A 27,818-nucleotide genomic window follows, 5' to 3' on the forward strand; every position below is an offset into this window, starting at 1 on the left:
GAGTCGTCAGGGCGCTGTTACGGCGTCAGTCCATACGCCGAGGGCCACCCTCGGCATAGGGCATGCCCCTCTTATGCCGACGGCCACCCTCGGCATATGATTTATTTTTTATTTTTTCCTCTCTTATATTACTTTATATTATGTTTGTATTATTTATTTACTAGTATGAATTATGCAAAAAATGGTTCTATTTTTTAAGAATTGGTAGATGTACATATGGGTCAACCGGAGCCACTAGGCCCAACATTTGCTATCGATGTACATATGGGTAGATGTGCGGGGTCCCCGCCCTACGGTTTCCCTAACCCTAACTCTAACCCTAGCTCTAACCCTAACCCTAACCCTAACTCTAACCCTAACCCTAACCCTAGGGTTTCCACATACATTGCTAACCCTAACTCTAACCCTAACCCTAACCCTAGGGGTAGATCTGCGGGGTCCCCGCCCTAGGGTTTCCCAAGATACAGATCATCGGAGCGTCAGAATTGTTGGAAAACTTGCATCTGTCCCTAACATATATTTACAAGTGTGATGTAAGGTTTGGCTAACCTTGCATGTACCCGGCGTTGACGATTTCCGCATATATGGGCTAGCACTTGGTAAAATCCAGGATCTGTATGTCCGCCTGGCAGCCGCTCACAGCGTGCCGCGTGTCCCTGCATGGCCCATGCAGACGCCGAGGGTTGGCCGTCGGCGTAGACGGCGCAGGTGGCAGCCGCGCGACGCGCCACGTCGCTCCACGACGCGCAGATGGCTGCCCTATGCCGAGGGCAATGCCGTCGGCGTCTGGGGTGCTCAGTTAACGGCGACGGCGCACCGTGGCGAGACGCCGAGGGAAGCGGCGCCGAGGGTGAAGCCGCACCGTCGGCATAGGAAGCGTACGCCGACGGCCGGGCCTACGCCGACGGCAGTGTGCCAGGTGCCGAGGGACCTGAACGCCGAGGCGATATGCCGAGGGCTGCCGTCGGCGTAGCCTACGCCGAGGGCCAGGCGTGGCTACGCCGAGGGCAGCCGGCCGTCGGCGTCTACGTCGATTCCTGTAGTGTGACGTGCATAAACACAGCCCAGCAATACATGACTAGTTGTGTCCTGATCTTGCAAGCAGTGTAACAAGTTTACGCTGCATCTTGCAGACCATGCCTCCATTTGTGATCCGAAGTCCACAGCCGAAATTGCAGAGCTAGCCAAGCAAAGATTTTACATTTGGTTGGTTGCCCAACAACTAACTGAGCTAGCCATGGCAAAGTGCTCGAGGAGTATAACTAACAGATTTTGACTAGGAAGCAGATCGGCTTAGGCGCCACCGCTCTGTGGTAACACTCGGACGCATTTCAATCTTATATTTTTGGTTTGAGAGAGCTTCTATAGAAATGGAAAGAGGCTAGTTTGGCAAAGATATTTCGAAGGTGAAACTGCCCAAGCTACAGCTGCACCACGTGTGAGAAAATAGTACTACCTCTGTCCATTAAAGGATGCCGGAAGTTTTTCTAAATTTAGATATATCTAGCCATTTTTTAGTATATAGATAAATCCCTCTGACATTCTTTTATGGACGGAGGGAGTAAACAAAATCGATTAGCACGAGTACTCTTTTAGTGTTCTCCGTACTCTGGGTAGAGCTTTGCCAAATTAGATGCCCTCACCTTTACATGTGCTTGATTTTTCTGTCCTCATCTAAGTACTCATGTATCTTCTTTACTAGTACACCCAATTTTTTGGATTTAATTTAAGAGAGAACACATACTATTTGTTATGCCATTATGCACTGTGTTGTGCTGAATGGTAGCATCCCCTATTTGTTATGCCTGAATGGCAGTACTTGTATGCCCGTTTGCTTCCCCTTGCATCAGATGGTAGGAAGTTTGATGCATGTCTACCAAACTGGCAGAAAGCAGCAGCCAAGAATTTGAAGCAGCTCTCTTGCGATGCCTCAAGTGACCGAGGCGATACATCCTTCACCGCCTTCCTGAAACGTGAATGAATTAGTAGCAAATGGATTAACACACATAAGCAGAGGTAGTAGCAAACATCAATCAAGGAGGGAGATGTTTACACGTACAGAATGGAAAAGACAAGGTAGCAACGGGGAATGCAATCTTACGTAATGGATCACCAATATATTTTGTGGGGATGTGCTCAATCTTTTGCCAGTTTGGATGTCCTACTGTTTTACAAGACTCTTCTAACTCATCATTGCAGCGAATGAGTGTAAACATCCCAAGAGATTTCGGCAGTGTTGGGAGAAAACGGATATTCTTGCATGAATCTATATCCAGTTTCTCGAGGGATGTGAGGTGCTCCATATTGCCTGGTAAGGCGTCCCACATGCATTTAACAAAGCTGAGCTCACGAAGACGAGGGAAAGCCGCAGCAAGGTCGGGTCCCGGTTGACTGGATGTCACAAACGAAAGTGTCTTTAGGTCCTTTGGGCCACCGTCCTTGTTACCCGCCATCCAATCTGGGTACCTCGAACCACTGTAGTCACATATATCTAGTCTCTGAAGCCCCACGGGAGGGCGCAGCCCCTCAAGTACCTGGGCTTCAGCTTCTGAACTCCACGATGTATGAACATGAAAATAATAATCCCAAGACAGTACTAGTTCTGTTAGCCATTCCTTGGCAGATAGATTGGCTCCAAGAGCTTCCTCTCTTTTAACAATTGGAAGGCCAAGGATTTCCAGACTACCGCGGAGCTTGTTTAGGTCTCTCAACTGCTCTATGTCACAACCTTCATTTATTTTGAAGGCTGGAATTGTTCGGAGTAATATCAGGCTATCTATGTTAGTAAATTTCACGCACCAGCAGAATATGTGACGCAAGTTGATAAGGTCAGGAAAGGAAAATTCCAGAACTTCGCCATCGCCAAAATCTAGAAGCTGGATATGGTGAAGTGTGTTTAATTCTCTTGGTAAAATTAACATGCATGACGCTGATGTCCTGAAAGCAAAATAGCGTAGGTGCTTTAGCTGACAAATAGATTCTGGGATCGAGAACTCGTAAAGTTTCTCGATTCCACGATGCTCCTTGCTGAAAGCAATGGCCAATACCCTCAACTCCGGTAGTTCCTTGAATATACTCTCAATGACTTCTTCCTCAACTCGTGTATCCTCTTCAACAACATTAACAATGAGAGTGAGTAAATTTTTCAATCCAAGGATCTTCTCAGTAATCAATTCTCCATCATAATTCTGAACAAAAAGATGATTGACATCTAGAGGCACATCTCCTTCCCAACCTTTCACTATATGGCTCTTTGCATTCTCAATTCTGAAGCAATTTCGGGCGACCTTGGTTAATAAATCATGCAGCACATCGTGAATTGTAAAGTAATAAGAACCATCCCAAGTTTTCTGTGGTTGTAGGAATGAGCATGACACTAACTCTCGAATATACCTCTCAGCTACATCTTCCATGTCCTCTGTTACACTAGCCTTTACAAACCCTTGAGCTATCCACAAGCTAACCAACTCGATTGTTTTCAACTTGGATCCTCTGGGGAAAATACTACAATATTGGATGCATGGCCTGATGTCTGGATTAAGTCGTTGATAGATCAACCAAAGGACATGCATGGTGCCACTCAATGTGTCCGGATTAATCTGTTGATAATTATCCAAAGTATTTAATTAGAAAAGAGGAATGATGCAGTGCCATTTGTAATGTGCATTCATATATATAATATGATTTCTTTGTTCACAGTCCCCACGACATATACTATAGCTCCCGAGAGCACATGCTTCTGGACTAACAGTGATTCCAATAATAGTTTTTTTTACATATGTGCATGTTTGTGATGTGTGTGTGCGTGCACGTGAGGGTGCTTGCGCGTGAGCATGCGTGTGTGCGCTAGTGTGCGTGTGTGTGACTCTTCTTCTATTATTCCACATTTCAAAAATTGAAACTTTTTTCACCTTTTGAATGAGTGCTCCCATATGCAACTTTGAATTAACCACATAAACAAACAAAATATTGTGTATGAAAAAAGCACACCTGCTTGCTAGAAGCAATAGAAGTTCAAATGGAGATGCACACGAGCTCTCAAAATTAAGTTTTTTGGGAGAATTTGGCGGGAGTGATCTTACCTCGTGTGAAGTAATCTTGCCAGTTTCAACATATTTGTCAAAATTTTCTGCTTCATCGAGTCTACTGATTATGTGCTCTGTATCCGGTCTCTTCGCTGGGTTGAAATTGGTGCATTCTATTCCTATCTCAGCACATACTCTTACTTGTTCATGTTGTACCTTGCTATGCGATTTCTCCAACATGTTACTCCAACTTTCAACTACCTACAAATTGAATTTGTGAATTATAAAAAGCACTATATATTAAAATTTTAAACTAAAGTATGTAGTACTATATACTAGGCCTAAACATGGTGTTAAAGCTTCTGTAAAACCACATCAATTAAGTCTTAGAACTAATAATAAAAAATACACAACAATTTAATGAGCGTGCATGCCTAGTTTCGTAGCTGATATCAGCAGGAACTCGGTATCGATACAATTAAGAAGAAATATGCATCCAAACTCAGAAAGGAGATAACTAGGACATGGGTAATGAGATTAAACTACTCTCCTACCCAAATAAGCTTCACATATAGGGACATTTAAATTCGCATTTTCTCATTCATCAAAATAAATATGTATAGAAGCTTTTTTTAAAAAAACATTACTCATCCTTGCATTTGATGACTTCTATTTCCATTTTATTTTTTTTGGTGCTGGTAGTAGTGTCTCTGTAACGGGCATGCTCACCCTTTTTAATGTTTGCAAATCTAGGTCTTATCTTAACACTTGGAAAGTCGAAAAGAAATATTGTTTTATCCTTGTGTAGGCAGTTTTTTCTTTCTGCCGTTCGTTGTGTTGTCAATAATTATCTTTTTGCAACATGAAAAAATAATGGTAGATTTGTTCATGCACCATAGTTTTATAAAAATGACATACTGAACAATGTTTTTCAAATATGAGCCACATTGAAATAAACTTGCAGCTACAATCATGATTTATATGTTTAACGTGCTAATCTGTAGGATTTTGAGATGCTAACTATTGGCGATGACAATACTTCGAATGTAGTTCCACATGTACGTTTTTTTTCCATATATATGGTTGAATCCCCTCTTGTTAAAATGTGTTTATAGTTGTGGGTTTAAGCCTCCGACCAATTTTTCATATTTATAATGTCGTAGTATGTCTAAGTATTTCAGTCAAAATATATAGTCCGTGGTGGGTTATGAAGTGATTATTATGATACATCTACAAAGAGAAGTAAGTATGGCTCAAAAAAAGCAACCTTTTATTTCAAAATAATACCTGAATAGTTCTTACCTTGTCAATATCATGATACCCCTTCTTTCCGGTGAGTATCTCTATGATTATTACACCAAGACTGTAGATATCAAACTTGTATGTGATTTCTTTGTTACAAAATTCTGGTGCCAAATATCCCCTACATAAATAAATATCCATGTGTGGTTAACGTTTAAGATAAATCATAGTGGAAAAAAAGATTCAGCTTCTAAGAGGATTAGCAAACTTACAAAGTTCCAGCTATTTTATCCGTAAGAACCCGGGTTTGCCTTTCATCAAAGTACCTAGATAGACCAAAATCAGCAATTTTTGCCACCAAATTATCATCCAACAATATATTTGCTGGCTTTAGATCTAAGTGGATAATATTTTTCTGATGAAGATAGTGTAATCCTTGACAAATTCCTTTAATAATATGGTAGCGGTCTCTCCACTGAAGTCCGCTGGATGTATCTACGCAGGGGAAACGATAAATGTAATTTAGTACTTTCCATGTACTTTGAGACAAGTGGATTTTTTTTTTGAAATGGGGGGTTTAAGTGGAAAGTTATGTGCCACGTGATCCTACCAGTGATATACTCATCAAGACTCCCTTTAGAAAGATACTCGAAGCAGAGCAACCTTTGTTGTACATCCGCCATGACGAATTTTCCTTCATGCCTTGCCATAGTCCCTTGTGTGTCAGCACAATATCCAAGAAACTGTACGATATTTTTGTGTTTCACCATCATGAGACATTCCACTTCTCGATGGAACTCCTTCTCATGCATATACGTATTGGACATCCTCTTCACAGCCACCATCCTATTTTCAAGCTTTCCCTACAGTGAGCAGATGCCTTGTCAGGAATAGTTTCAGTTGTTAGATGAAGTGTAATAAAGATAAGGGCAGCTCGGAGTTACTATACCTTATAAACCACCGCAAACCCACCACTGCCAATTCTCTGCTCATCAGAGAAACCATCTGTGATTTCTTCCAAAAGTGACAGCGGCAACGCCTTAGGCTCTATCGTTTTATCACATAGCATGCACTCCAGGTCCCTTGGTGTAATACTACTAGATCGACAATCCATTTGCAGTTTGATGCCGTGGTGCCCTGAAACAGCGCATCATTTGTGACGCACAAGGCCCAAGTTTTCTTTTGGACAATCATGAAAGACAATAGAAAAATATTCAGAGTAACACTGCAACTGATTCAGTTCATTGGGATGAGCAGGGAATTTCAACTTAAATGTCATTAAACCAAGATGAACAAAATGGGATCCAAACAAGAACCGAATAGGTAAATGCTGCAAAAAAACAGTCGTCAGTAATAATACTAAAATAGTGAAAGTGCTATTAGATATATCAAGCATAATAGCTTAATTTTATCCCATGTATATGGTAGGTGCTGCAATCTCTGAACATGTTGCCAGATCTTTGGCCTCCTCCGTCTGGTTGCATTTTCGATTAGTAGGAAACACAAACAAATAATAACAAGGTCCCAGAAGAAGGTGGTTTGAAGACCACATGGTAGGTAGGCAAAAATATCAAGATCCACCGAAATAAGATCTAGAGAGAATTATATCAAGGATTTTTTGGTATTTACCTGAAGAAGCACTGCTATGTAGTGGAGGCACGGTTGAGATGATTTCCGCACAAATGTGACAGATAATTTCTCAAGGTTTTTTCAAATGAGGGGAAAAAGCAGATAGGAGACTTGAGGATTCAAAATTCAGAACTGGTACCTTCATATAGGTGAGATCTTAAATCGTCTCCTGCCAGAGAAACGAGAGAGAGAATGTGAGAATTAAATCAGAGGAGAGACTACGAAGTAAACAATTTACTAATGGGTGACCATTTTCAATACTACTAAGCAAGAAACAGTTGATAGGGATAGCATATAAGTAGTATTTTGTCTAACTTATCGGCTTAAGACTAAATTCCTAGCTGATGCCATCTCACAATCTTATCAATAACAATCCCCAATAGTTATTTACTTATAGGATAGGATTTTTATTGTTGGTTTACATCATCATAATAAACTAAATTCTCAATGAGATAAGTAATAGGCTAGTAGCTATAAACAACAAACCTGACGCAGCCATATGTCGACTTGGCGCCTACTCAGATGGTCAAGTCTTCTTTGAACCGATAAGCTTTACAAAACGTTGCCAGATGCTGGGTAAGTTAACTCATGAAGAACAGGTAAACAGCAGGGTAGCGATGCACATGACCATCATATGCCACATCCATTATTCCATGTTTGCTAATAATACTTTCTTTGTTTGCTATTTCACTCTAATTTTGACCATCAGTTTGGTCGACACTATGAGATATGCACCATAAAAGTTATCCCATTTGGAACATCTTTGGAATAGGAATCCAACAGTGTACAATTTCGTAAATAGTTTTCTTTGCGATAGATTTTTTGCAATAAGTCAGACTGTGCATAGATCGATCGTCCTTGTCGCAGGGTGTGTTTTTGTACCATCTTGATGACCTAATAAAATCCCAGTTGTCAAAATAATACATAGCACCGCAAACCATGTATTGTGAAGGGTGGACCCTTTCTTGTAGTTTGTGTTTTAGCCATGTCAAGAGTGCTACTGCTATCATCATGTCGATGGCGACTGGCCATGCTTTGTATTTAGGCAAATAACACACAGGTTGCTCTTATTTCTATATTACTGATCATTTTGCATGAAGAATAAAGACTTTGTTAGTGGTGTATAGTCCCCTATATTCCCTGTATATTCCCATAGTGTGAGGGGTTTCCCTGCATATTGTACCCTTGTACATGTACTGGCCTTTGGCCCACTGTGAATACTAGTTGCTATTCTAACATGGTATCAGAGCTCTAGGTTTAGCTCCTTGCACGCTGCAACTTCGTGCTCGATCCGTGCCGCCGCCGATGATCCTTCCGGCCGGTGCAACTCCACTCTCTCTTTTCTCTCCCGTTCTCGTCGGGATTGAGCTTTCTTCCCAGAAATTTGGTCTTTTTCGTCGATTTTAGAGCTCCAAATCGAGCTAAAACTGCGGGATTTCTGGCCATCTCCGCCGCCCGCCGGCCATCTCTTGCCGCCGGCCAGCTCCGCCCCAACCGCCCCCGCCGCCGGCCGCTTCCTCCCCGGCCGCTCCCGCTGCAGGCCGCTCTCACCCCGGCTGCCTCCGCCGCCGGCCGTTCTTGCCCCGGCTGGCCCCGCCCGGCCCGCCCCCGTCTGAGTTTGGCCGGCCTCGCCCCCGTCTGAGTTTGGCCGGCCTCGCCCCGGCCATCTCCGCCGCCGGCCGGCGTCGCCCCGGCCGCCACAACCCCTGGCCGGCCCTCCTCAGTCGGCCCTGCGGCTGGCCGGCTCTGCCACGGCAGTTTCTGCTGGCTGAGATCTAGATCTCAAGAAAAAAAATGGCTTCGTCTTCGGCTGGGTATGTCAGTATTCCTCGGTGCCTGGTGATTTTTTATGGTACCAACTATGGAGAATTTGCAGCCTTTATGCGCATTCATATGCGTGGTCTTCGGCTGTGGGGTGTTCTTACTGGCGAGGTCTCTTGTCCGCCGCACCCCGCTGCTCCTGTGCCTCCTACTCCGCCGTCCGTGCCGCCGGCTCTTGCTGAGGATGCCACTCAGGATGATAGGGATGCAGCCAAGTCTGCCGAGGCTAGTGCTGATGAGGCATATGAGGAGCAGGTACTTGCTTATTCGGAGGCTCTTGGCACTTACCGTGACAGTCTGGCTACCTTTACCCAGTGGTGTGATGAGGATGCCAGGGCTGCTGTTCTTTCCTAGAGTGTTCAGCCACAGTTTGCTTCTGAGTTTATGGGCCTCGCCACTGTTGCCGAGATGTGGTCTCACCTTCGTCAGCGCTATCAGCCTTTTGGGGATTCTCTGTACTTGTCTGTGTTGCGTCAGGAGCATGATCTTCAGCAGGGTGACTCTACTGTTGATGAGTTCTACACCCAGAGTGCGGCGATCTGGCGCCAGCTTGACTCCCTTCGCAGTGCTGTCTGTGGTATTTGCCAGTGTTGCCGGACAGTACGCTCAGATATGGACTTTCAGAGGATCCATGAGTTCCTGTCTCGACTTCGTCCAGAGTTTGAGCCCCGTCGTGCTCAGTTGTTTGCTCGAGGCCGTGTTCCTATCTCAGAGGTGTTGACTGAGCTTCATGCTGAGGAGACTCGTCTGCGCGGTGTTGGACTGCTTGGGACACCCTCTGTTCTTGCTGCTCGAGTTCTCACTGCTCCTGCACCGCCACTTCTTCCTATACCAGTGCATGCTGCTTCTGGAGGAGCTCGCTCTTCTCGCGGTGGGGGTCGCTCTCGCCCTCCTCGTTTCTGCACTCACTGTCGGAGGTCTGGTCACCTTGAGTCTGACTGCTACCAGAAGCAGCGGGGTGTGCCTCCTCGTGCTCCACCTTCAGCGCCTGTCACCACCGGCTTCACTGAGCAGGATATAGTGAGACTACAGCGTCTCCTTGCCTCCTCCGGCTCTGCTTCGATGGGTACTGCTGCCTCCGCGGCTGTTTCCTCTCCACCGTCAGGTACATCTTCGTGGGTTCTGGATTCAGGAGCTTCTTTTCACATGTCTCCTGATTCTTCCTCTCTTTCTTCTCTTCGACCTCTTCCTCTCCCTGTCAGTGTTCTTACTGCCGATGGTACTTCCCTCCATGTTGCTAGTCGTGGCACTCTTTCTACTTCCTCCTTTTCCGTTCCTGATGTTTCTCATGTTTCCCGTCTTACGATGAATTTGTTTTCCGCTGCTCAACTCACTGATTCTGGTTGTCGGGTCATTCTTGATGTTGATTCTTGTTCTGTTCAGGACACTCACACTCGGGCCCTGGTTGGGGCTGGCCCTCGGTGCCGTGACTCCCAGGGACTTTGGGAGCTTGACTGGCTTCATGTTCCTTCTTCCACCACTTCATCGACCGCTCCATGTGTGCTTGCTGCTTCCACCACCTCCTCTTTTCAGCAGTGGCACCATCGTCTTGGTCATCTTTGTGGTTCTCGCTTGTCATCTTTACTTCGTCGAGGCCTTCTGGAGCCTGTCTCAGGAGATGTCTCGCTTCAGGGTTGTCAGGGTTGTAGGCTTGGTAAACAGAATCAGTTACCTTATCCTACTAGTGCGTCTGTATCTCAGCGTCCGTTTGATTTGGTCCATTCTGACGTATGGGGTCCGGCTCCTTTTGCTTCCAAGGGAGGCCACCGCTACTATGTTCTTTTTATCGATGACTTCTCTCGCCACACTTGGATTTATTTCATGACTTCTCGCAGCGAGGTTCTCTCGATATACAAGCGTTTTGCTGTCATGGTCCACACTCAGTTTTCCACGCCTATATGTGTCTTTCGGGCTGATTCTGCTAGTGAGTATATCTCCCAGCTGTTGCGTGGTTTTCTTGCTGAGCAGGGCACTCTTGCCCAGTTCTCCTGCCCTGGCGCCCATGGCCAAAATGGCGTGGCTGAGCGCAAGCATCGCCACCTGCTTGAGATGGCTCGTGCGATGATGATCGCTGCCTCTCTTCCTCCTCACTTCTGGGCCGAGGCTGTGACTATTTCCACCTATCTCATCAACCTTCAGCCCTTCACAGGGTGGTATTCCTCTTGAGCGTCTCACTGGTCACACTCCTGATTACTCGACCCTTCGTCTTTTTGGTTGCGTGTGCTATGTTCTTCTTGCTCCACGCGAACGCACCAAGCTGAGTGCTCAATCTGTTGAGTGTGTCTTCCTTAGCTACAGCCCTAAGCACAAAGGATATAAGTGTTGGGATCCTATTGGTCGTCGGATGCGCATATCTCGGGATGTCACTTTTGATGAGTCCCGTCCTTTCTACCCGCGTCCCTCCTCCTCTTCCTTCTCGGTGGATGATATCTCTTTTCTCATGTTCCCTGACTCACCCTCCTCATGTGCCTCCGGTCCCTGCTCCGCAGAGTATCTCACCACCTTCTCCTCCTCCACCCACCAGACCTCCCTCTCCTCCCTCACCACCGTCCCCACCCTCCACACCTTCCTCTCCCATGTCACCTTCCTCGACTACGGTCGTCCCTCCCTATCCTTTTCACTACTCCCGTCGTCCCCGTGAGGATGATGCTGCTTCTCCTGACATGCCCTCTACATCTGATGCGATGCCCTCTCCGTCCGAGCCGACTCATCATCTTCGTGCTCGTCCTCGTCCTCCTCCTGATAGCTATTCTCCCACTCACTACGGTCTTTCTGCTGCCCTTGAGCCGACCTCTTATCGGGATGCCCTTGCTCATCCCGAATGGCAGCTAGCGATGACTCAGGAGATTTCTGCTCTTGGGCGTACTGGCACTTGGGATGTTGTCACTCCTCCTTCCTCTGTTCGTCCCATCACCTGCAAGTGGGTCTACAAAATCAAGACTCGCTCCGATGGTTCTCTTGAGCGCTACAAGGCTCGACTTGTCACTCGCGGCTTTCAGCAGGAGCATGGCCGTGACTATGACGAGACCTTTGCTCCAGTGGCTCACATGACCACTGTTCGTACTCTTCTTGCTGTTGCTTCGCCACCGTCAGTCCGTCATCGGCTTGATGTGCAGAATGCTTTTCTTAATGGTGAGTTGACTGAGGAGGTATACATGCAGCCACATCCTGGCTACTCTGTTCCCGATGGCATGGTCTGTCGCCTCCGGCGCTCTCTCTATGGCCTTAAGCAAGCCCCTCGCACCTGGTTTCAGCGTTTTGCCTGTGTGGTCACCGCTGCTGGTTTCGTCCCTAGCGCACATGACCCTGCGCTCTTTGTCCACACATCCTCTCGTGGTCGGACTCTCCTTATTCTTTATGTTGATGCCATGATCATCACAGGCGACGACCCTGAGTACATTGCCTTTGTCAAGGCCCGTCTTCGCGATCAGTTTCTCATGACTGATCTTGGTCCTCTCCGCTACTTTCTTGGGCTTAAGGTTTCCTCTACCTCAGATGGCTTCTATATCTCCCGGGAGAAGTATATTCAGGACCTTCTCACTCGTGCCGCTCTTGGTGATGAGCGCATTGTCGAGACTCCTATGGAGCTCAATGTCCGCCTCCGTTCCACTGATGGTGATCCTCTTCCGGACCCGACTCGCTATCGTCACTTGGTTGGGAGTCTTGTCTACCTTGCTGTCACACGTCCTGACATCTCCTACTCAGTCCACATTCTGAGTCAGTTCATGGCTGCTCCCACTAGTGTCCACTATAGTCATTTTCTTCGTGTCCTTCGCTATCTTCGTGGCACTGTCTCCCGTCGCCTTTTCTTTCCTCGCTCCAGCTCCTTACAGCTCCAGACCTACTCAGATGCTACCTGGGCTAGTGATCCAGAGGATCGCAAGTCTCTTTCTGCCTACTGTGTCTTTCTTGGTGGCTCTCTCCTTGCTTGGAAGACCAAGAAGCAGGTTGCAGTCTCTCGTTCGAGTGTTGAGGCTAAGTTGCGAGCGATGGCTCTCTTGACGGCTGAGGTGACTTGGTTACGCCGGTTACTTGTAGACTTTGGTGTCTCTGCTGATGCCCCGACTCCTCTCTTATCGGACAGTACAGGTGCCATCAGCATTGCGCGTGACCCGGTGAAGCACGAGCTCACCAAACACATAGGTGTTGATGCCTTCTACGTGCGCCATGCTGTGCACGAACATGTTGTGGCCCCTCATTATGTGCCTTCTGAGCTACAACTTGCTGATTTCTTCACGAAGGCCCAGACCAGAGCACAGCATGGTTTCTTTCTCTCCAAACTCAGTGTTGTTGATCCACCATGAGTTTGCGGGGGGTGTTAGTGGTGTATAGTCCCCTATACTGTATATTCCCATAGTGTGAGGGGTTTCCCTGCATATTGTACCCTTGTACATGTACTGGCCTTTGGCCCACTGTGAATACTAGTTGCTATTCTAACAGACTTCACACAAGCTAAGAGTCAACCAACAACTGATTATGTAGATCATGTTGTTGTCACTTTGGGTCCCACTAACAAATTAGAACCAGAATTAAATCAAGCTCTGCGCCATTGTTCTTGTCCAATTGTTGTGTTTGTATTCGCAAACTCCCTGCCCGCTACATCATATAGTACATATATCCACTGTATCGATCCGCTTGAAGATATAAGAAACAAACTTAGAAGATTATAATCAATAGAGCACGCCAATTTCTTCATGAGAGCTGCTATGCGTACGACTATTTCCGTACGATTTTGGTACGACGTCGGTAGTCAGAGCGTGTGCAGCGTTGAGGTGGGGACTCACCCTTTTAGCACCAAGCTAGGGTCCACAAGTCGGGAAAAAACTAATTTTGTGCACGATTCTTTCCCAACTTCCCGATTCATCTCCTATTTTCTAGCGACTGCAACCATTATCGTAATCCTCAAATCACGGCCCGCCATGGCGCCTAAGGGCTAAAGGAAGGACAAGGAAGAGATGAAGAATCTAGCGGGGAGGAGCACTGCGGGATGATGGAGAAGATGCGCTGGTTCGACGGCGGCTATGGCAGCGACTGCTCCGTGAGGAAGACCAATGCGATGGCCGGACGGTGAGACGAGCCATGGTTGCTAGTTGCGGCGGCCAGACCAGGAGAAGATGTGGCGCATGAGCGCCTTCTCATCTACGGGCTGCATCTCCATGGCGTAGATGTCGCCTTGAACCCATATCGACCCACTGGTGTTTGGAATCCGGCGACGTCCTGACGCGATGGCCATGCTCGGGAACGCACGGAAGCAGCAGGGTGATGGCGCGCTCGGGGGAAGGCAAGGGCTGCAAGGAAATGTCGTACAGTTATCGGACGTAGAACGTCGTGTGTGAAGCAATTCCGTTTCTTCATGGAAGAGAAGGTGAGTTACACAAACAAGGTGCATGAGAACATCATGGCATAAATAAATGCATCGTCCTTCATTTTGCAAATAAAAGAGCGAAAGAACCTGATGCTATTGATGTTAACAAGCTGATAAGCGCAATAAACAAGAGAGCAGTCATCGGAACTCCCTCACATACATGGCACACTACATGATTCTTTTCGAAAAAAAAAAAACATAGCATGTCACGTTCTGGATGATAAATCTGGGCCATGTGCTAGTAATACCTTGGAAGCAGCCGCAGCCTCCCAAAACGCGCCCGCATGCAAGTCACATTGCTCGTAGGCATTCTGTCGAACGCCTTCCTTGCATCCCCATCCAGCAGAGATTTCAGATCGCCTTGGTGGCCGTGCTGTAGCGTGGCACCAAGCGTTTCAAGTCTACATGATATTTCATCGTTGCAAAGTAGTTTTACAACATTCAAGAGTGACAAAAAATAAGACAATAGACAAAACAAAAAGGAGCATTTGATTCAAAGTATTGAGTGGTTTGGATCGCACCTCTTTTGCCCCTACCAATGTGGACGGTCTCCTTTAGTGGTGGTCGGTTAGGGTACGGTGTTTGTACTACACCTATGCAAAGTTCAGGCTGGGCCCCGGTGGTAAAAAGTCAGCCCGGCCCGGCCTGACTGTCGGGCCTGTAATTCTAGCCTAAACCCGGCCTAGACTGATGTTTGGGCTCAAATATTAGGCCCGAGCCCGGCCCGAAGTGCAAGCCTGACCCGGCCTGGGATTTTCGGGCCGGGCCTGCCCATGCCCAACTGTAGTTTGTACCCTATACGTATGTAATATGTATTGTACATGCCAAGTATATATAAAGATAAGAGGTGGAGGCTACGACCCCACAAAACCCTAATACGTGTTTTATCTTCCCGTGTGGTGCCGGCAGCGGTGGCCGGACCTTCCCAACGTACGTGGAGCAGTGGAGCAGTGGCGCAGCGCATGGTGGCCCGCAACAGTGTCCTTCGGCTAGGTGACAGTCTGACGTAGCCAGATGGTCTTTGAGGTGACGGCGTGACTTCTTGGCAGTGGGGTGCCGTGGTTGCTTGGGGCGGCTAACTGATCGCTTGTGCGCAGCTAGCGGCACCTTCCTGGCCTAGATCTGGGCCCTTTGGGTCCAATTTGGGTCTAGGCGGGCCACCTCAGGCACGATGGTCGTGCTCCCTGGAGGTGGTAGCGGTGTGCCGGCGGGGATGGGTGGTGGCGACATTGGCAATCGGCCTACTGTAACGTGGTGGCGGGAACTTTGCGGGCCAGTGTGGGCCTATCCGGGCCAATAGGTTCTGGTGTATCTTTGCTGACACGTTCGGTCGGCTACCGCGAAGGCGGTGGAGGTTGTTCCCTCCCATGCGGGTGTGATGCTGCTACCCTGACCTTGTTGTCCCCTTTCTCTCCTTCTAGGACTTGCGACGGTGACAACAGTGAGATGGCAAGGATGGCTCCAAGACCATGGTTGCACGTGTTAGTGTGCAACAGGTTGGGTGGAGCACTATGAATCGTCCGGTGTGGTTGTCTTGGGGGTCAAGAGAAATCCTTGTCGGTTCATCCAACGCCAACGCGTTGACGCCTACGAGTGTTCACATTCCTTCTAGAAGGGCGTCGGGTGTACCACTTACCCACTTCCTCCATGTACCGGGGGAAACCCTAGGACTAGTACGGGCAGCAGCGGCGTCATCTTCGCTTGCTTGTTGAAGGTGTTGTTTCGTATATATGTGGCGCTTATGTGTGCTCGGAGCATGGTGGGACTTCTCCGGAGGGTGCATCGGTTGCGGGTTGTCATCGTTTTCATCGATCTGCTAGTGTCGGCATTAGTTTTTTTTCTTCCTCTATCTTTTCTTTTGGTCTTGGTTGTGCTGCGACACCCAGCATGCTCGTTGTATCGTATGGTTTCTATATTAATATAGCGGGGCGAAGGCCTATTCGAGGCACCGATATTTCCGGTTTTCAGAAATACCAGAAATTCCAGTCAAAATACCGTCAGAGATTTTTCAAGCAAATTAATTTCGGCAAATTTTGTCTAGATGAAAAATGTTTCGGTGGTCACCAGTAAAACCGGTATCCGGTACTTGAAACTTGGGTTCCCTCTTGGTCTTGGTGCTTAGGTCAACTTTGATGGAGCGGAACAATAGGATTTGCAAGAATAAGTACGTCGAGGACGCAAGCACTTCTTCTCGACGCCTTCGTCCAAGTGCCGACGATCCAACCGTTAAAGTAGGTCTAGATGTATTATACCTGTCATGTATTATTGTACGTTGTATGTACACAGCCAGGGGCGGACCTATGTTGAAGCAAAACCGGGCCATGGCCCGCCCTGCCCAGCCCAAAACAATGAAGGATGAGTGCTAAAGTAGGCCATTAAAGGAGAAAAAATGGGGTTTTCTTTGGGCTGGCCCGCCCAATATTTTTTGCCAAGATCCGCTAGTGTACACAGCTGATCTATATAAAGAGATATGTGGAGAGGCATTGCCCCACGCACACCCTAAAACACTTTACGTTTCTTAAGTTGGTATCAGAGCCATCTGGCTCCTTCGCCGCCGCCGCTAGGAAAACCCTAGCTAGCCGCCGCGCCCAGTCCGTCGCCGTCGCTGCAATCTCCCTCGCCGCCACCGCTGCGATGGCTCAGCAGGTTTCCTCTAGCCTTGCGCTGACGACCGCCTCCAGCGCTAGCTTGTCCACCACCGTGGCGGGCCCTGTCATCGCGCCACCGTCCGATACGGCGGCAGTCCCGGTTCTTCCGGCCATCGTCGTTCGTCTGAATGGCAGCAACTTCATGTTGTGGAAGGCGCTCGCTCTTCCCAACCTCGCCGGTGCACGTCTCCACGGCTTCCGCTTCCTCGACGGCTCGGCTCCAGCACCGCCGCGCACCATCCGGGAAGGCACCAGCGATGCCGCGCGCGACGTCGACAATCCAGCGTACTCGCAGTGGTGGACCTTGGACCAACGTGTCCTCGGCCACCTCCTCGGGTCGATGCAAGAGGAAGTCTAGGCCCAGCTCATCGGCTGCGCAACTTCTGCTGCGGATTGGACCGCCGTCCACGCAATGTTCTCCGCCAAAAACCGCGCCGGCATCCGTGCTCTTCGGCGCGAGATCCAAGGACTGAAGTGTAGGATAACGTTGCATAGAAAACAAAAATTTTCCTACGGCGAACACGCAATCCAAGCCAAGATGCAATCTAGAAGACGGTAGCAACGAGGGGGTATCGAGTCTCACCCTTGAAGAGATTCCAAAGCCTACAAGATGAGGCTCTTGTTGCTGCGGTAGACGATCACTTGCCGCTTGCAAAAGCGCGTAGAAGATCTTGATCACGATCGGTTCCGGCGCCACGAACGGGCAGCACCTCCGTACTCGGTCACACGTTCGGTTGTTGATGAAGACGACGTCCACCTCCCCGTTCCAGCGGGCAGCGGAAGTAGTAGCTCCTCTTGAATCCGACAGCACGACGGCGTGGTGTCGGTGGCGGTGTAGAAGTCCGGCGGAGCTTCGCTAAGCAATGCGGGCAATATGGAGTGGAGGAGCTTGGCTAGGGTTTGGGAGGGGGTGGCCGGCCACTCTATGGGGGGCGGCCAGCTTATGGTCTTGGGGTGGCCGGCCCCCTCCCTTGGCCCCTCATTATATAGGTGGATCCCAAGTGTTGGTGTCCAAGTCTTCGAATAAGACCCGAAACCAAAACCTTCCATAGGAGGGGGAAACCTAGCCCAACTAGGACTCCCACCCAAAGGTGGGATTCCCACCTCCCATGTGGGGGGTGGCCGGCCCCCTATGGTGGAGTCCACTTGGGACTCCACCCCATCTAGGGCTGGCCGGCCATGGAGGTGGAGTCCCTTGTGGACTCCACCTTCCTTGGTGGTTTCTTCCGGACTTTTCTAGAACCTTCTAGAACCTTCCATAGAACCTTCCGCGACATTTTATTTCACATAAAATGACATCCTATATATGAATCTTATTCTCCGGACCATTCCGGAACTCCTCGTGATGTCCGGGATCTCATCCGGGACTCCGAACAAATATTCGAACTCCATTCCATAATTCAAGTGCTACCATTTCAACATCCAACTTTAAGTGTGTCACCCTACGGTTCGAGAACTATGCGGACATGGTTGAGTACTCACTCCGACCAATAACCAATAGCGGGATCTGGAGATCCATAATGGCTCCCACATATTCAACGATGACTTTAGTGATCGAATGAACCATACACATATATTACCAATTCCCTTTGTCTCGCGATATTTTACTTGTCCGAGGTTTGATCTTCGGTATCACTCTATACCTTGTTCAACCTCGTCTCTGACAAGTACTCTTTACTCAAATGCCGTGGTATGTGGTCTCTTATGAACTCATTCATATGCTTGCAAGACATTAGACGACATTCCACCGAGAGGGCCCAGAGTATATCTATCCGTCATCGGGATGGACAAATCCCACTGTTGATCCATATGCCTCAACTCATACTTTCCGGATACTTAATCCCACCTTTATAGCCACCCATTTACGCAGTGGTGTTTGGTGTAATCAAAGTACCTTTCCGGTATAAGTGATTTACATGATCTCATGGTCATAAGGACTAGGTAACTATGTATCGAAAGCTTATAGCAAATAACTTAATGACGAGATCTTATGCTACGCTTAATTGGGTGTGTCCATTATATCATTCACACAATGACATAACCTTGTTATTAATAACATCCAATGTTCATGATTATGAAACTAATCATCCATTAATCAACAAGCTAGTTTAAGAGGCATACTAGGGACTTCTTGTTTGTCTACATATCACACATGTACTAATGTTTCGGTTAATACAATTCTAGCATGATATATAAACATTTATCATAAACATAAAGATATAAATAATAACCACTTTATTATTGCCTCTAGGGCATATCTCCTTCATGAAGAAGGGAGATAAGTCCGCCAGCGAGTACATGCAGAAGGTGAAGGCCCTCGCCGACGCCATGGCTGCCGCTGGTTCCCCTCTCTGCGATGACGAGATCATCGACTACATGCTTACCGGGTTGGGAACTGCGTTCAACCCGATAGCGGCGTCTATGGACTTCGCGGCCACGCATGTCACGCTGGCCATGTTCTACAAGATCGTACTCAACTATGAGGGCCTTCAGAAGCAGCAGCAGGCAGATCCCGAGGACTGGACCTCCTCGGCTAACGTCGCGTCTCGCCCCTACTTCAACAACTCCGGGCGTGCGGGCGACTCGTCTCGCCCTAGCGGTGGTCATCCCGCGGGTGGTGGCTCGCAGGGACAGCATGGCCCTGTCCAAGGAAGCCACGGACAAGGGTCTGGAGGTCACGGTGGAGGTGGCCAAGACCGTCGACGCAACGACGGCAATGGCGGCAACAATGGCCACAATGGAGGAGGACGTCGCAGGTGGTGCCCCCAGTGCCAGATTTGTGAAATCTGGGGGCATGACATGAGTGAATGTCGTCGGCTCTATTGAAAGGATTGTATGCCGCACCTAGAGGGGGGGTGAATAGGTGCTAACCAATTTTTAGTTCTTTTTCAATTTAGGCTTGACACAAAGGTAAATTCTCTAGATATGCAACTAAGTGAATTTACCTATATGACAAGGCAATCAACTAAGCAAGATATAGCTAAGCAATATAAGAGATAGAATAGGATAGAGGTAACCGAGAGTGGAGCACGCGATGACACGGAGATGATTCCCGTAGTTCCCTTCCTTTGCAAGAAGGTACGTCTACGTTTGGAGGAGTGTGGTTGCTACGAAAGCCAAACCAACAGCCACGAAGGCTTGAGCAACGCCACGAAGGCCTAGCCCACTTCCACTAAGGGATTTCCTCGAGGCGGAAACCGGGCCTTTACAAGGTTCTTGGGGCACACATCCACAACTGAATTGGAGGCTCCCAAATCTGTAACAATACAACAATCAACAACAACACATCAACACAAATCAACTAGGGAACCAAATAGGAACACTAGCATGAGATCCCTCAAACAAGAGAGGGGGAAATGAAAAATGCTTCGGTGAGGATGTAGATCGGTGTCTTCTCCTTTGAATCTCCAAAGATCAAGAGCTTTGGTTGGGGGAGGAAGGAGATCTTGCAAATCTTGTGTTCTTGAGGTGGCTCTAATGGTGGTGAAGCTTGGCAGATTTTTCTTGTAATGATTGAGCAACTTGTCCCTTTGGAGAAGAAAGCTATTTATATGATTGGAGCTCTCAGATCTGGCCGTTGGGACGAAATTCACTAACACCGGAAGTTTCGGCCAGGATGGCCGGAAGTTCCGGCTTCCACCGGAAGTACCGGCCATGAGGGCCGGAACTTCCGCCTTTGTCAGAAGTCCAGATCAAAAGACTTTGGGGCAGAACTTGGGCGGAACTTCCGGGGACCGGAAGTTCCGGCCAAGTTCCGGCCAAGTTCCGGAATTTGGCGAAAACCATACTGGACAACACAGAGCCTCAAGACCAGAATTCCGGAACTTGTCCGGAAGTTGGGCGGAAGTTCCGCTGACCGGAACTTCCGGCCAACTCCACCGGAACTTCCGGTCAGGGAGAGAATAGCTGAACACAGGACTGCGCTGAGAGCCTTCTGCTGAACAAACCAGGGCGGAACTTCCGCCTGCTAGGGCCGGAACTTCCGCCAGAAACAAAATGACCTGCAGAACTTCCGAACAGCCATACTATTTCACTGAACCAACATATTTCTTGATAGCTTGTACCTGTCTACATCAACACACATAAAAATATACCTAGTGTTGACATCAAACACACAAAACCCAAAAGGGCGGGAAATGTTCTTTCAATCTCCCCCTTTTTGGTGTTTGATGACAACACAAGTATTTGCAAGGAATGAATAATGTAAACCAACAATGTGAGAGATATAGAGGAGCTCCCCCTAGATATGAGCAATGGTACATAAGAAGCTCTCCCTATATCTTGCATCCGTCTTCTATGGGTAAGCAAAACAACATAGTGATAAGCATATGGATAATAAGATCATGCACACATAGATAACCATGGAAGACTCACATACGGAGTTTACCATACACAAAGATAATGTTCCAAACACATAGATAGAGTTTACAAACCAAATAGCTAAGAACATAGTTCGATACCACAAGGATAAATAGAATCACAAGCAATAAAAATCAAAGCCAACACGAGCTTGTGACTCCCCCATGCAAATACCCAACGGAGAGCAACCTAATAAGGTCTCACTCTCCCCCTTTGGCACCAAAGCACCAAAAAGGGATAGGAGAAACTACACGTCCCAAGGGTCGGCGTTAGCCCAGCCGGGAGGGAGGTTCGATGAAGCGCCGGGGTAGGGAGGAGTGTGATGAGGAGACTCGATCTCAAGGCCATCCGGAGGAAGAGGAACACCATGCCGAGAAACCCACTCAGCCTCCGGAGTGATATTCTCCTCGGATCCGGGAGGAGACACTTCCACCTCAAGGGCCCTCATGATGCTCTTCTGACGAACCCTAGACTTCTTGGCTTCTGCATGCTGCTGATACTGACGGTGGTTGACTGCAGAGGTGAGGCAAAAAATCTGTCTCATGCGGCATGCAAGCTTAGAAGCCCAGCTAGGTGGCTTCTCATCCATGGGGGTAACATCTTCAAGAGGAGAGTTGTGGCGCTTGGTCCTCAATGACTTCACTTCATGGGATGTGATATTGAGAGGAATGGAGTGAAGGAGTGTAGTCTCACAAGTATCAACCCAAGTGTCCTCAATGAGCTTCATAATGTACGGAGCATAGGAGGGAAGCTTCTTCTCCATCACACATGACCACATCTCATGGTAGATGTAGTCCATCACATCAAGCTTCTCACCGGTGCCCTTCTTAGCAAATGAGTTTGCCATTAGATCCACTTCATATAGATGTAGCTCATCAAGGTTGCCACCCTTTGGTCCAATGGTTTCCCGGTAGACTCTAAGCATAATGTCCCAAATAGGGAGAAGATCTGCACTCTTGCCCGGTACACCCCAACCTGGGATGTAGAGGTTCTCCAAGACTTCCCTTGTTTGAGCCCATGAACTATCATGGCACCTCCAACCATTTGCATCTACGCCCGGGTAGCGAGGGTATCCAAGGGCGGCTCCAAACTTTGCCAAGTTCGACTCAAGGAGCCTCTCATGAGTCATCCACCGAAATGTTCTAGCTTCATCTTGCTCAAAGTGGACGGTGGCATAAAATTGTTGAATCAACCCGATATCATAATCCTTGTTGAGCTCCATAATGGGATAGAGCCCAAACTCTCCACACATAGCATAGGCTTCATCAAAGTACTTGGATGCGGCCATCTTTCCGGTGTCAATGGCATGTTGAGGGGCTACCCCCTTCTTGAATGGAACATAGACCTCATAGAATATCTCCTCTTGGGTCTTGTTGTGGAACCGCTTATCCGAAACCCTATTGCTCCGAGGGGTGAGGTAAGGGTTCATGTCACGGAGCTCCTTGTACTCAAGATATTGCATGTTCTTCACGGATACATGGATGTTCTTTGCCTCGAACAGCGGGTGACTTGTGCCTCTGAGCTGCTTGCTGACGAGCGGTGAGCTTGGATGGTCTAGTTTGCTCAAGTTCTTCCTCAATCTCATCCACATGATCCTTGCCTCTCTTCTTGGAACCACCTGGAAAGGAATCAATATGATAGGAATGATGAATGAGTGCACACAAGCAAGGAGTCCAAAACCAGAGCCTGCACAAGATATTGGGTAACAGCAGAAAAATTCGCCAGGCCGGAAGTTCCGGTGAGAACCGGCGGAAGTTCCGCCCCGGGGCGGAAGTTCCGGCGTGAAGGGCCGGAACTTCCGGCTGTTCGAAAACAGCGGCAGTTTCTCACCAGATCTGTGGCAATGGCTTGGTGAACCACATTACCACGACATCCTATGCACGATCTAGTAGGGGAAAGGCATCTAGAGATGTTCTACCATAGCATTGCCTAGAGTATACCCTATAGTTCATCTAGTGAGGTCTACCCACACATAGAGAGGGAGAGGGCACAAACCGGGAGGAGCCATGGAGGAGAAGAGGGAGGAGATGCCGATCCACGGAGTCGATCCGGCGGGGGTCGCCGGAGGAGGGAGATCCGTCCTGAGGGAGGAGCAGCCGCCACAGGGAGAGAAGAACTCGAAATAGATCTTGGAAGGGGAAAAGTGAAGGAGGCAGGTGAAGGAGATATGCCCTAGAGGCAATAATAAAGTGGTTATTATATATCTTTATGTTTATGATAAATGTTTATATACCATGCTATAATTGTATTAACCGAAACATTAATACATGTGTGATATGTAAACAACAAAGAGTCCCTAGTGTGCCTCTTAACTAGCTTGTTGATTAATGGATGATTAGTTTCATAATCATGAACATTGGATGTTATTAATAACAAGGTTATATCATTGTATGAATGATGTAATGGACACACCCAATTAAGCGTAGCATAAGATCACGTCATTAAGTTATTTGCTATAAGCTTTCGATACATAGTTACCTAGTCCTTATGACCATGAGATCATGTAAATCACTTATACCGGAAAGGTACTTTGATTACATCAAACTCCACTGCGTAAATGGGTGGTTATAAAGGTGGGATTAAGTATCCGGAAAGTATGAGTTGAGGCATATGGATCAACAGTGGGATTTGTCCATCCCGATGACGGATAGATATACTCTGGGCCCTCTCGGTGGAATGTCATCTAATGTCTTGCAAGCATATGAATGAGTTCATAAGAGACCACATACCACGGTACGAGTAAAGAGTACTTGTCAGGAGACGAGGTTGAACAAGGTATAGAGTGATACCGATGATCAAACCTCGGACAAGTAAAATATCGCGTGACAAAGGGAATTGGTATCGTATGTGAATGGTTCATTCGATCACTAAAGTCATCGTTGAATATGTGGGAGCCATTATGGATCTCCAGATCCCGCTATTGGTTATTGGTCAGAGAGAGTACTCAACCATGTCCGCATAGTTCACGAACCGTAGGGTGACACACTTAAGGTTGGATGTTGAAATGGTAGAACTTGAATATGGAATGGAATTCGAATATTTGTTCGGAGTCCCGGATGAGATCCCGGACATCACGAGGAGTTCTGGAATGGTCCGGAGAATAAGATTCATATATAGGAAGTCATTTTATAAGATTTAAAATGATCCGGAAGGTTCTATGGAAGGTTCTAGAAGGTTCTAGAAAAGTCCGGAAGAAACCACTTTGGAAGGCGGAGTCCCAAAGGGACTCCACCACCATGGCCGGCCAACCCTAAAGGGGGAGGAGTCCCAAGTGGACTCCCCTAAGGGGGCCGGCCACCCCCTCCCAAGGAAGGGTGGGAATCTCACCTCTAGTGGGAGTCCTAGCTTGGGTAGGTTTCATGTGATATGGAAGGTTTTGGTTTGGGGTCTTATTCGAAGACTTGTAGACCAACTCTTGGGTGTTCCACCTATATAATGAGGGCCAAGGGGAGGGGGCCGGCCACCCCAACAACACAAGGTGGCCGCACCACCTAGATGGCCGGCGCCCCCCTCTCCCCAAACCCTAGCCACCCCACTACTCCTTCTTCCCCGCACGCTTAGCGAAGCTCCACCGGGATTCTCCACCACCACCGACACCACGCCGTCGTGCTGTCGGATTCAAGAGGAGCTACTACTTCCGCTGCCCACTGGAACGGGGAGGTGGACGTCGTCTTCATCAACAACCGAACGTGTGACCGAGTACGGAGGTGTTGCCCGTTCGTGGCGCCGTGATCAAGATCTTCTACGCGCTTTTGCAAGCGGCAAGTGAACGTCTACCGCAGCAACAAGAGCCTCATCTTGTAGGCTTTGGAATCTCTTCAAGGGTGAGACTCGATAATCCCCTCGTTGCTACCGTCTTCTAGATTGCATCTTGGCTTGGATTGCGTGTTCGCGGTAGGAAATTTTTTGTTTTCTATGCAACGAATCCCTATAGTGGTATCAGAGCCGTGTCTATGCATAGATGGTTGCACGAGTAGAACACAATGTTTTTGTGGGCGTTGATGCTCTCGTTGTCTTTAGTTTGAGTACTTTGCATCTTTGTGGCATAGTGGGATGAAGCGGCTCGGACTAACTTTACATGACCGCGTTCATGAGACTTGTTCCTCGTTCGACATGCAACTTGTATTGCATAAGAGGCTTTGCGGGTGTCTGTCTCTCCTACTATAGTGAAGATTCAATTTACTCTTCTATTGACAACATTAGTATCAACGTTGTGGTTCATGTTCGTAGGTAGATTAGATCTCTCTCAAAAACCCTAAACCACGTAAAATATGCAAACCAAATTAGAGACGTCTAACTTGTTTTTGCAGGGTTTGGTGATGTGATATGGCCATAATGTGATGATGAATATGTATGAGATGATCATTATTGTATTGTGGCAACCGGCAGGAGCCTTATGGTTGTCTTTAAATTTCATGTTGAGTAGTATTTCAAAGTAGTTGTAATAGTTGCTACATGGAGGACAATCATGAAGACGGCGCCATTGACCTTGACGCTATGCCGACGATGATGGAGATCATGCCCGAAGATGATGGAGATCATGTCCGTGCTTTGGAGATGAAGATCAAAGGCGCAAAGACAAAAGGGCCATATCATATCACATATGAACTGCATGTGATGTTAATCCCTTTATGCATCTTATTTTGCTTAGATCGCGACGGTAGCATTATAAGATGATCCCTCAATAAAATCTCAAGATAATAAAGTGTTCATCCTTAGTAGCACCGTTGCCAAGACTTGTCGTTTCGAAGCATCTCGTGATGATCGGGTGTGATAGAATCAACAAGTGCATACAACGGGTGCAAGACAGTTTTGCACATGCGGATACTAAGGTGGCCTTGACGAGCCTAGCATGTACAGACATGGTCTCGGAACACGTGATATCGAAAGGTAGAGCATGAATCATATGGTTGATATGATGAACACTTTGAGTGTTCGCCATTGAAATTACACCTTGTCTCGTGATGATCGGACTTAGGTGTGGTGGATTTGGTTCGTGTGATCACTAAGACAATGCGAGGGATATTGTTTTGAGTGGGAGTTCACCTAGATTTTTAATTATGTTGAATTAAAATTTGAACTCATTTTGTCATAAACTTAGTCTAAACTTTTACAAATATATGTTGTAGAGATGGCGTCCCCAATCAATTTTAACCAGTTCCTAGAGAAAGAAAAACTTAAGAGCAACGGTAGCAACTTCACCGACTGGTTCCGTCATGTGAGGATCTTCCTCGCTGGCGGAAATCTGCAATTTGTGCTTGATGCACCGCTAGGTGACCCTCCTGCAGAAACTGAAACCGAGGAAGTAAAGAATGTTTATGCAACTCGGAAAACTCGGTACTCTCAAGTTCAGTGTGCCCTCCTGTGCAGTCTGGAAGCCGATCTTCAAAAACGTTTTGAGCACCACGATCCTCATGAGTTGGTCAATGAGCTGAAAGCTATATTTGAGACTCATGCGGCCATGGAATGCTATGAAGCATCGAAACACTTCTTCAGCTGTATGATGGAAGAAGGCATCTCCGTTAGTGAGCACATGCTCGTTATGACCGGGCATGCGAAGAAACTCAGTGACTTGGAAATAGTGATTCCTAATAGACTGGGGATTAATCGTGTCCTTCAATCACTGCCACCAAGTTACAAGAACTTTGTGATGAACTACAATATGCAGAACATGAACAAGGAGTTACCTGAACTCTTTGGCATGCTAAAAGCTGCTGAGATTGAGATCAAGAAAGAGCACCAAGTGTTGATGGTCAACAAGACCACTAGTTTCAAGAAACAGGGCAAGTCTAAGGGAAAATTCAAGAAGGGTGGCAAGAAAGCTGCCACGCCTCCTATGAAACCTAAGAACGGCCCTAAGCCTGATGCTGAGTGATATTACTGCAAGGAGAAGGGACATTGGAAGCGTAATTGCTCCAAGTATCTGGCTGATCTGAAGAGCGGCCTTGTCAAGAAGAAGAAAGAAGGTATATCTGATATACATGTTATAGATGTTTATCTCACTGGTTCTCGTTCTAGTACCTGGGTATTTGATACTGGTTCGGTTGCTCATATGTGTAACTCGAAACAGGAACTAAAGAATAAACGAAGACTACTGAAAGATGAAGTGACGATGCGCGTTGGAAACGGATCCAAAGTCGATGTGATCGCTGTCGGCACACTTCCTCTACATCTACCTTCGGGATTAGTTTTAAACCTAAATAATTGTTATTTTGTACCCGCGTTGAGCATGAACATTATATCTGGATCTTGTTTAATGCAAGACGGTTATTCATTCAAGTCTGAGAATAATGGTTGTTCTATTTTTATGAATAATATATTTTATGGTCGAGCACCTGAAAAGAATGGCTTATTTCTGTTAGATCTCGATAGTAGTGATACGCATATACATAACATTGATGCTAAGCGAATTAAATTGAATGATAATTCTACTTATATGTGGCATTGTCATCTTGGTCATATTGGAGTGAAACGCATGAAGAAACTCCATACCGATGGATTACTTGAATCACTTGACTTTGAGTCACTTGATAGATGCGAAGCATGTCTAATGGGAAAAATGACTAAGACTCCATTTTCTGGTATGATGGAGCGAGCTACTGACTTATTGGAAATCATACATACCGATGTGTGCGGACCAATGAGTGTAGCATCGCGCGGTGGTTATCGTTATGTTCTAACCCTCACAGATGATCTGAGTAGATATGGGTATATCTATTTCATGAAACA

The 27,818-nt window shown here is 47.4% G+C and overlaps 2 protein-coding genes across 2 annotated transcripts; one reads left to right on the top strand and one right to left on the bottom strand.

The window, feature by feature from the left end:
- Positions 1-1,562: 1,562 nt before the first annotated feature.
- LOC127299801 (uncharacterized) lies at positions 1,563-8,328 on the bottom strand. The gene is made up of 9 exons (XM_051329847.2): positions 7,383-8,328; positions 6,897-7,065; positions 6,217-6,404; positions 5,878-6,130; positions 5,540-5,762; positions 5,328-5,448; positions 4,083-4,286; positions 2,102-3,599; positions 1,563-1,966 (listed from the first exon to the last, which is right to left on the bottom strand). Exons 3-9 carry the CDS (start codon positions 6,379-6,381, stop codon positions 1,956-1,958), a joined length of 2,475 nt encoding a protein of 824 aa, XP_051185807.1. The 5' UTR covers positions 6,382-6,404; positions 6,897-7,065; positions 7,383-8,328; the 3' UTR covers positions 1,563-1,955.
- Positions 8,329-18,995: 10,667 nt separating this feature from the next.
- Positions 18,996-19,556, top strand: LOC127303548 (uncharacterized). Its single transcript, XM_051334268.1, has one exon. It carries the CDS (start codon positions 18,996-18,998, stop codon positions 19,554-19,556), a length of 561 nt encoding a protein of 186 aa, XP_051190228.1.
- The last annotated feature ends 8,262 nt before the right edge of the window (positions 19,557-27,818 follow it).

Source organism: Lolium perenne, chromosome 5 (assembly GCF_019359855.2).
Source record: "Lolium perenne isolate Kyuss_39 chromosome 5, Kyuss_2.0, whole genome shotgun sequence".
Lineage (NCBI taxonomy): Eukaryota > Viridiplantae > Streptophyta > Magnoliopsida > Poales > Poaceae > Lolium > Lolium perenne.